The 10,178-nt window shown below is 34.5% G+C and overlaps 1 protein-coding gene across 4 annotated transcripts; it reads right to left on the bottom strand.

Annotated features, from left to right (window-relative positions):
• Positions 1-3,208: 3,208 nt before the first annotated feature.
• LOC140986776 (uncharacterized) lies at positions 3,209-5,227 on the bottom strand. Of its 4 annotated transcripts, none has more exons than XR_012176975.1 (5): positions 4,938-5,227; positions 4,593-4,662; positions 4,409-4,515; positions 4,216-4,289; positions 3,209-4,041 (listed from the first exon to the last, which is right to left on the bottom strand). XR_012176975.1 is itself a non-coding variant. In XM_073455132.1 (5 exons), the coding sequence occupies exons 2-5, from the start codon at positions 4,809-4,811 to the stop codon at positions 4,280-4,282; spliced, it is 255 nt and encodes an 84-aa protein (XP_073311233.1). In that variant the 5' UTR covers positions 4,812-4,851; positions 4,938-5,227; the 3' UTR covers positions 4,053-4,279. The 4 variants fall into 4 exon arrangements, 3 of the variants coding, with proteins under 3 accessions (XP_073311232.1, XP_073311233.1, XP_073311231.1); XM_073455132.1 differs by lacking the exon at positions 3,209-4,041 and adding an exon at positions 4,744-4,851 and having other exon boundaries at positions 4,053-4,289; XM_073455131.1 differs by lacking the exon at positions 4,409-4,515.
• Positions 5,228-10,178: the final 4,951 nt, after the last annotated feature.

Genomic DNA, 10,178 nt, shown 5'->3' with positions numbered 1-10,178 from the left:
GAAGGTTATTTCCTGCACATTTAATTTGTCCAAACTCTTGGCTCAACTTATAGCTCCCTTTTTGGTCTTGTTAGAACAAGCTTGGTTGAGCTGCTTTGAGCAGACAGATCGAGTCCTTGAGCTGGGGTTTTACTCCTCTCGGGACAATACTTTGATGGATACGATTACTCGTAGCTTGGCCTCCCGTTGAGTTAAGCTCCGAGCTTTGAAGCTACTTCTTCGAGTTAAGTTAGCTGAAATCTAAGTTAATATTCAAGTTATCTAGTTGGAACGAAAATTTTAGAGCTTAGTTTGAGTTAAACTTCAAGTTCATATTACTTACTTGATTCGCCTTGGATCGTAAAATCTCGTGTTCTCACATCCCTCCATTCTTATTGAAAGTTTTGTCCTCGACACTTGTATTAGTTTGATCTTTCGAATAGATGAGGGTATTGTGATCGCATTTTCTCCTCGAGTTCCCCAAGTTGCCTTCCTTTCAGTGTGATTTGACCACTGTACCTTGACATAAGGTATTGTCCGGTTTCTCAACACTTGGTCTTTTGAGTCCACTATTCGGGTAGGGACTTCTTCGTATTTAAGTTCTTCGTTGAGTTTTCCTTCAATCATCAGTGGTGTAACCTTGAGTACATAATTCGGATCTGGAACATATTTCCTCAACTGTGAGATGTGGAAAACATTGTGAATCCTGGACATATCAGGCGGCAAAGCAAGACGGTAGGCTAAGGTTCCCACCTTTTCCAATATTTCGAACGATCCCACATATCTCAGGTTTAACTTTCCGGATTTACTGAACTGAACTACTCCTTTCATGGGAGAGACCTTGACATAAGCCTTTTCACCGATCTCCAATTCCAACGGTCTTCTCTTCAAATCTGCCCAGCTCTTTTGTCTATCTTGGGCTGTCTTGAGTCTTTCCTTGATTATGGGTACTTTGTCAACGGTTATTTGAATGAACTCTGGTCTAGTAACAACCTGTTCTCCGACTTCATCCCAGTATAGAGGCGACCTACACTTTCGGCCATAGAGAGCCTCATACGGAGCCATCTCAATGCTACTGTGGTAGCTGTTATTATAAGCAAACTCTATCAACGGTAACTGCTCACTCCAATTTTCATGAAAATCCAGAGCACACGCTCTCAACATGTCCTCGAGGGTTTGAATTGTCCTCTCGGTTTGGCCATCAGTCTGAGGATGATAGGCTGTGCTGAGAGTGACTTTTGTCCCATCGCCTTTTGAAAACTTTTCCAGAATCTTGATACAAATCTTGGATCTCTGTCAGACAGTATACTTGTCGGGACTCCATGTAGTCTCACTATATTGTCCATATACAAGGTAGCAAGTTTATCCAGGTTGTAATTCATCCGTACCGGTAAGAAATGTGCAGACTTCGTCGATCTGTCAACGATTACCCAGATTCCATCATGACCTTGTCTTGATTTTGGTAGTCCGACTATAAAGTCCATGGAGATGTTATCCCACTTCCATGTTGGTATTTCCAATGGCTGTAAAGGTCCTCCAGGCCTTTGATGCAAAATACACAAAAATTAATAAATCTGTTTCGTTTTCGGAAGACAAACATAACATTTAAAATGCAAAAACCCACAAAGATTACAATTATTAAAAGAAGATGCAACACACATGGACCACAAAAAAATGCATATTAAAATAGAACATGAAATCAAACCATATTCTGTGGAGGAAATTTCACTCCATCTGAGAGGTGAATCTTCATTTCAGAGCAATGACTTTTCGATTCACAAAGTTCGACTATTGAAATTCTAGGTAGTTTATTTGAACAAAAGGACTTCTGAGTTGCATCGATTTCTTTGGTTTCGGAAATGCATCGCGATTTGTAGAAAAAAAAATTGGCTAGGTTGATATTTTCGTGACTTTTTTTTTGATAATATGCTTTTTTTTTTTTATATTTTTCATTTTTTGGAATGTTTGTGGATTTATTGTTGTGATACTATCACAGAGCTTCTCGACTAAGATGAATCCAAGAACTCAATCAAACACAACAAAGAAGAATTCACTACAACAAAAATGCAAAATGACAATGGATGTTATACGTTGTCGTAGCTGCCAGAAAATCGTTGTAACTAACAATGTTGTTGAAAGTGCGTTCAATGACAACGGTTTTAAACCTTTGTCTTTTAGTACTAACGACAACAGTTTCGCAACTATTTTAAACCGTTGTTTTTTAGTACCAACGACAACAATTTTACAAGGGTTTTAAACCGTTGTACTTTAATACCAACCACAACAGTTTCGCAATGGTTTTAAACCGTTATCATTTAATACTAACGACAACAGTTTCGCAAAGTTTAAAGACCGTTGTCTTTTAGTACGATTGACAACAGTTTTGCAATGGTTTTAACCCGTTGTCATTATTTATCAACGACAATAGTTTCGCCATGTTTGGGATCGTTGTTTTTTAACACAATCGAAAACAGTTTTGCAACGCCTAAAAACCGTAGTGTTTTGTTGAATCTACAATAGTTTAAAACTGTTGTCTTTAAATTTTCTTAACTATAATTCAAAACTGTTGTCTTTAATAATTTTTTTCATTAATTAAAAATTATTGAATTAAAAGGTTTTTTATTTACAATATATATAATAATAACTAAACCAAAAATAACAATCGAAAATAAAATAATTACCACGTTCAATCCGTGGCTATGTTATGTTCAAAATCCATCATCCAAAATATGCCAACGATTAACAAAAATTTTACAAATTTGAATTTAGTATTGCAATTGACCTTGATACATGTTCGTCATCAACGTGGCAATGTGGCAGTAGAGTCCCACAATATCAGTATTTTCCAAATAGAAAATACGGATATACTGCAATCTTTTGTCATCATCGGCCTCGATCTCCTCAAACCTCATCAAAATTTCTGCATCAAAACCTTCCCATTCCATTTCATCCATGGCATATAATCAACACATAGAAAGCCCATTAAAACGGCACATTTGGGATCGGATTTTTTTAAGACAATCGAAAACAGTTTTGCAACGCCTAAAAACCGTAGTGTTTTGTTGAATCTACAATAGTTTAAAACTGTTGTTTTTAAATTTTTTCTTCACTAGAATTCAAAACTGTTGTCTTTAATAATTTTTTTCATTAATTAAAAATTATTGTATTAAAATGTTTTTTATTTACAATATATATAATAATAATTAAACCAAAAATAACAATCGAAAATAAAATAATTACCACGTTCAATTCGTCGCTATGTTGTGTTCAAAATCCATCATCCAAAATATGCCAACGATTAACAAAAATTTTACAAATTTGAATTTAGTATTGCAATTGACCTTGATACATATTCGTCATCAATGTGGCAATGTGACAGTAGAGTCCCACAATATCAAAATTTTCTAAATAGAAAATACAGATATACTGCAATCTTTTGTCATAATCGGCCTCGATCTCCTCAAACCTCATCAAAATTTCTGCATCAAAACCTTCCCATTCCATTTCATCCTTGGCATATAATCCACACATAGAAAGCCCATTAAAACCCAATGTAAGATGAGATTACAAGCAAAGACATGCACTGGAAACGCAGCTAACACAAATGGTGCATAGAGACGATAATACATTGTTTTCCCATAATAAATATATCCCACACATTGGAATTTGAAAGCTAAGTGAATTTTGACATTGTATAGAACATATCAAATTAGTTAATGATATCAAACTGAACCCGGATTTTGCAGCCTAACTTTGACAGTATCCAATTGCGCTGCTCAAATAATCAACAAAGACAATCGCAACACTAGACTACATACAAAGACAAAGAATACTGGCATGATTAAGAGTACACTTACTTTGTGATGATGTCGTTGCTTTTTGAGTGGTAGTTCAAAAAAATATATTCCCATTTTTCTCATACAACTTGTATGAAGAAACAAAATAATTGTATAAAACTAATGTTTTTGATGTACAGTAACATTTATGTTTTAAGAAGCTAGAACTAATGTGAAACTAATATTCACAAGCTCTGTTTATTCAAGCTCTGTTTTGTCAACCTACCTGGAATTGTTACCAAATATACAGTTCAAGATCATGAGCAGAATGTTCATATGATTTAGACTATTTACTAGCATGACCAGAATATGTGCTCAGGGCATCATTTACTGAATAAAGTAGAAAAATGATTGATTTGGGTCATTGTAACACAAAGCACTTCATCAATACTTTGCATACAAATTCGTAAATATAATCTTGTATGCATTCCACCCACTCGGATCGCACTTCATCAATTTCTTCCTTATAGTACTCTGTTTCATGAACTGTGAAAAAAAATAGTGATAATATTAGTAAAAAACAATCAATAAAGATATTGAAAAATGAGAAATACAAAATTATTTGTGAATATTGAGAATATGTCGAATATTACAATTGAAGATAGTGAGTCCTTCTCATTGGTAGCATTTTTTCAATCATTTCTCTCATAAATCTCATAACATAAAAACCACATTGTTTCGTATCTGGTTTTCGAGGACCCTATGTTAAAAAAAATTGTTAGTGATTGATACACAAATTGAAATAAACGTTAATTAATGACAAGTACACATGCATACCTTTACTACTTCCCATATAACTTGTTTTTTCTCTTTACTTTCCTTGTTTGAATTAAACAATCTTACACTCCTTCATACATCAGTAACAGTCAACATATGAGTGTTTTATTCACTAAATTAAATTTGACATAAAAACATAATATTAACTTACATATCCAGCACACATTTCCAGTCATCGGAACGGTTTCGATGACTAAGTGAATCCAACAAATAAACCATCTCCTTGTAAGGATCGATGACAGTGAGAATCTAATGGTAACTACGCACATAACACATAATTAGTGCATACAATTCAATAAATTGTCGAGAAAATAAATAAAATTTGATATTGTAATTTTGACTCACCCAACATTATATGGCACCAAAAATAGTTGATTTCTTGATGCACCACTTAGTCTTTCGGCCAAAACACTTGCTCTTTCATTCAAGTGTTCGATTTTACCGTTTTTGTCAAGTTTGGTTGCATATGGCATGTATGGGATCGTGTGTGGATTCACAAATCTAAACTTGTCGGTCTTGTTATCTTTTTTCATTTTTTTATAAAGATGCCTACAATTTAAAAAAAAATAATGTGAATATACTAAATTAATTAAGTTTATACAGCTTAAATGGTAAACAAACAAAAGAAGAAGACTTACCACATGTGATAGGATCGGTTAGGTAGTGAAGAAATGTTTAGAAGGAGGGTTGAATAAACACTTGACAATTTTAGATTTTTTTCAAATAATGAGTCAGTTTAGTGATAAACTGAGCTAGGAAATCTTGTTTGTCAATGTCGATCCGTTAACGAATGAAAGTACGGAAATAAACTGAAACGTCTGCTATTCATTTTCTTAAAACGTGCTAGAATATTTTTTTCCACCTTAATCTTCATAATTCGAAATATACATATATAAAAATACTTTAAAATACCTTGATACCATTTTTAAAATAAAATACCCAACTACCATTTAAAAATCCAAAGGAAAATAGTTTAAATCGTAAAATCGTTAAACGTTTTACCAAACCCAAAAATATTATTTGAAAAGTATAGCACATAATATAACCTCCCAAAAACCACTCATAAACACAAATAAATTCTCGTAAAAATATTCTTCACATAAATCATAATCATAAACTAGTGTGGAAAACTAGTGTCGGTCCTCGGATTATGTGCACATTCAGTCTAGCAAAGTCAACCATCAAGAACTCCATTAACGTTCTTATCATAATCAACTGCATCAATCACACCTAGTGAGTATAAAGACTCAACACACCATAATCTTGATAACAAGTAATACATATACAGATCACATGCAAGAGTGAAAAATATTTGTACTTAAAATATCGTTTTCATGAAAATGCATAAACTTAAAACAATAACATTTTCATAAAGATGCATCAACTTTAGACATAAACATTTTCATATCAACATAAACATATTCATATTTATATTCATATTCATATCAACATATTCATATCATCATATTCATATTCATATTCATATCCATATTCGTATCAACATATTCATATCCATATTCATTTTCCTTTCATTGAATTCAGATCGATAATGGTGACTCGTATTAGTATTCGTATTGGGCGATGGATCCATCTACATAAAACCACAGTACTGGGCGACGGGGATACCAGCAATACTCTCACCAGTCAACTGGGCCTTGGCCAACATATTAACGTATTCGTATTCGTATTCGTATCAATGGAAACACGATCGTCGGGCTCCCACTGTGACCTTCACCCTCACGATAGCTCAAACATATTTAGTCACAATTACTTCACTTCCTTCAACGTTTTGTATTCTCATCACTTAATAAAAATTAAAAATGCATATAACGTTTTTCTTTTAAACCAAGCATGCAACATATCTTTTAAATGTCAATATTAAATCATAAAAATCCGTAAACATTTAAAATAAACATTTTCACATATAAAAATCATAAAAAGCCATAAACGTTTTGAAATCAAAATTTTAACATATTAAATCATAAACATTTAAAATAAACGTTTTGACATATTAAATCATAAATATTTAAAATAAACGTTTTGGCATATCAAATAATAAAAACACCCATAAATATTTAGAACCAATTTTTTAACATATTAAAAATCCATAAACATTTAAAATAAATATATTAACTTCCTAAAAATTCATAAACATTTAAAATTGATATATTAACATATAAAAACTCACAAACATTTTAAAATAAACATGTTGACATATTAAATCATAAAAACATACATAAACGTTTAAAATTAACATTTTAACATATAAAACAGCATTAAGAGCACTGCTATGACGTTTACTCTTTTCAGGTGCAAAATGATCATTTTACCCTTAGAAGCATAATTTTTTCGTATTTATCCTTAGACCTCGAAACGACATCCCAAATCATTCCAAACTTAACATATAAACTTAAAACACTCCCATAAATATTCTTTAGATGTAAACTTATGTCCCTCGACTAATTTCCCAAATCGTTTTTAAACTTAGACGTACCTCTCGGTTTTGATTCGTATGGACTCGAAACTTAACCAAATTTTACTAAACTTGAACCAAAGCTTAACAATACCTAATTAAACCATATTCTACCCAAATCAAGCCCATTTAGCCATTTGAACATGCCTAGGAAGCTACTGAATTTTTCTGCACCAAGAGTTCTAGTCCTCATATGATTCGAACCTAGGCTAATTTCGACTCCAGTCCTTAACCACCATATCCAGCCTCTACCCAACTATCCTAGGACCTAGAACAAACCCATGACATGCTGCTGAACCGAACCTACCAGCCCCAAACATGCCTAGCCCTTCAACCGTACCCTAGGACTCTAAAACATACAATTTTCATTCATAATGGTGTCTTATATTTTCAAGCCTTTAAACATACACCTAGGGACCCTTAAACATGTGGAAAAACATCATTTCAAGTACTCCTACCATGGCTGTCAGGCTCCGTGTCCGAAGCGCCGGTGACATCCGGCATTGTTTAACAATTACTTGAAAAAAATTAAGCCTCGTATCGAAATGTCAAAAACCAGTCTTTTGATAAATAAACATTTTCTTTTCATTGAGAATTGAAATAAAAATACATCAGCGTTGCAAATGTGGAAACTGAACAAAAGAAAATAAAGTCTTGATTTTTTGTATCCTGCTCGTCGACTACCATCCTAGAAGGCTTCCTGTTCCTCCTCATTCAGTTTTTCTTCATTTTTATCTGAAATTTGTAAGGGGTGAGTGTTTTGGAAAACACTCAGCAAATGGGGGGTCGATCGATTTTCAATGATACATATAGAACTTATTCTTTAAAACATTTCTTTAACAATCTTTCAAATCTTATTACTTTTAACTTATCATAACAGAAACGAATCGAATATGAGACATAAGTTAAAAGATGATTCAGAGCAATTCAGAAGAAGTTCAGAACAATTCAGAACAGACACAACACTGTTACTCATCTCATTTCCATGGTCAAATTGTCGCCAATATGTTAGTACTCTAAGGGGTGAGGCCAAAACACGGTTTTATACCCACCGATGGGGGTCAGACAGAACATGGTTTTATACCCACCAACGGGGGCCAGACATAAGTACAATTCTTGTCCCATTTCAAATCAATTTGTAACAGAGCAACACAGAATTGAGACTTAATAGACATAACTTATCAGAATTTCAGACGGATACAGCGGAATCAAATAATTTCGAAGAACAGAAGAAAACATATAATCGATCGAAATTTTAAACAGAACAGACTGAATTTTCGAAAAAGATGACACACATACAAGCATGTCATATTATTCATATGCAAACTTTAAAATACAAGAAATTACTTAACAAAAACCCACCAACTGAATTTTTGAAGGTAGGTTCGAAATTTGCAGCTTCTGGAACGAATTTTCCTCCTGGAATTTGGGCAGCACTTTGACGTAAACTTTTAGCAGATAACGTCTCTAATCTAGCAGCACTTCGTCATAGAACTTTAGCATTTCAAACTGGCGAACGACCTTTCTTCCTTGTTGAATCGGACGAGAGCTTTTGTGGTGGGGGAGAGCCAAATTTTTTGTGCTTTTTGGTGTGCATTTCCCTTCATCCATGGTGTAGTATTTATAGAGGAAATTATGCCCTTTCACTTGCCCTTGGCCAACCCCTTGCTCTCCAAGTAACCATAAATGTGGCCAAGCTCCATATCAAGCATCAAAGGTCTTTTCTTGCACCATAAATGTGTCCTAACCTCTTAGCTCCTTCATGGTTTAACTCAAAGGTAATTTCTTGTACAATTAACTTCTCCAATCCCTTAGCTCCCTCTTTGGTCTTTTTAGGACAAGCATGGTTGAGCTTCTTTGAGCTGAAAGATCGAGTCCTTGAGCTGGGGTTTTACTATTCCAGTGACGACTCTTCGATGGATGCGGTTTCTTGCAGCTTGGCTTCATTTGAGTTAATCTACAAGCTTTGAAACTACTTCCTCGAGTTAAGTTAGCTAAAAATCTAAGTTCATATTTAAGTTTATAGTTAGAATGAAAGTTGTTGAGCTTTGTTTAAGCTAAATTTCAAGTTTTTATTTCTTTCATGATTCGCTTCGGATCGGCAAAATTTCCGGGTTCTCACATCCCTCCCTCCTTATTGAAAGTTTCTTCATCGAAACTTGGATCAACTCGAGCTTTTGAATAGATGAGGGTATTGTGAGCGCATCTTCTCTTCGAGTTCCCAATTGGCCTCCCTTTCAGTATGATTTGACCACTGTACCATGACATAATAGATTGTCCGATGTCTCAACACTTGATCTTTTGTGTCCAGTATTCGGATATGGGCCTCTTCATATTTGAGTTCTTCATTCAGATGTCCTTCAATCATCAGCGGTGCAACTTTGAGTACATGACTCGGGTCTGGAACATATTTCCTTAGTTGTGAGATGTGGAATATGTTGTGAATTCTGGACATATCAAGCGGTAAAGCCAGTCGATAGGCTAAGGTTCCCACTTTCTCCAGTATCTCGAACGGTCCCAGATACCTTGGATTTAACTTTCCGGATTTACTGAACCTAACTACTCCCTTCATATGAGAGACTTTGACATATGCCTTCTCACCAATTTCTAATTCCAACGGTCTCCTCTTCAAATCCGCCCAGCTCTTTTGTCTATCTTGAGCTGTCTTGAGTCTTTCCTTGATTATGGCTACTTTGTCCACGGTTATTTGAACAAGCTCTGGTCCAGTAACAGCCTTTTCTCCGACTTCATCCCAGTATAGAGGCGACCTACACTTTCGACCATACAAAGCCTCATACGGAGCCATTTCAATGCTGCTGTGGTAACTGTTATTATAGGCGAATTCTATCAGTGGTAATTGCTCACTCCAATTACCATGAAAATCCAGAGCACATGCCCTCAACATGTCCTCGAGGGTTTGAATTGTTCTTTCAGTTTGGCCATCAGTCTGAGGATGATAGGTCGTGCTGAAAGTGACTTTGGTTCCCATAGCCTTTTGAAAACTTTTCCAAAATTTCGATACGAATCTTGGATCTCTGTCAGATAGTATACTCACTGGGACTCCGTTTAGTCTCACTATATTGTCCATATACAAGGTAGCTAGTTTATCCAAG

This window comes from Primulina huaijiensis, chromosome 10 (genome assembly GCF_012295235.1).
Source record: "Primulina huaijiensis isolate GDHJ02 chromosome 10, ASM1229523v2, whole genome shotgun sequence".
Lineage (NCBI taxonomy): Eukaryota > Viridiplantae > Streptophyta > Magnoliopsida > Lamiales > Gesneriaceae > Primulina > Primulina huaijiensis.
Note: the sequence above shows the minus strand (reverse complement) of the source record. Positions and strands in the feature narration are given on the sequence as shown.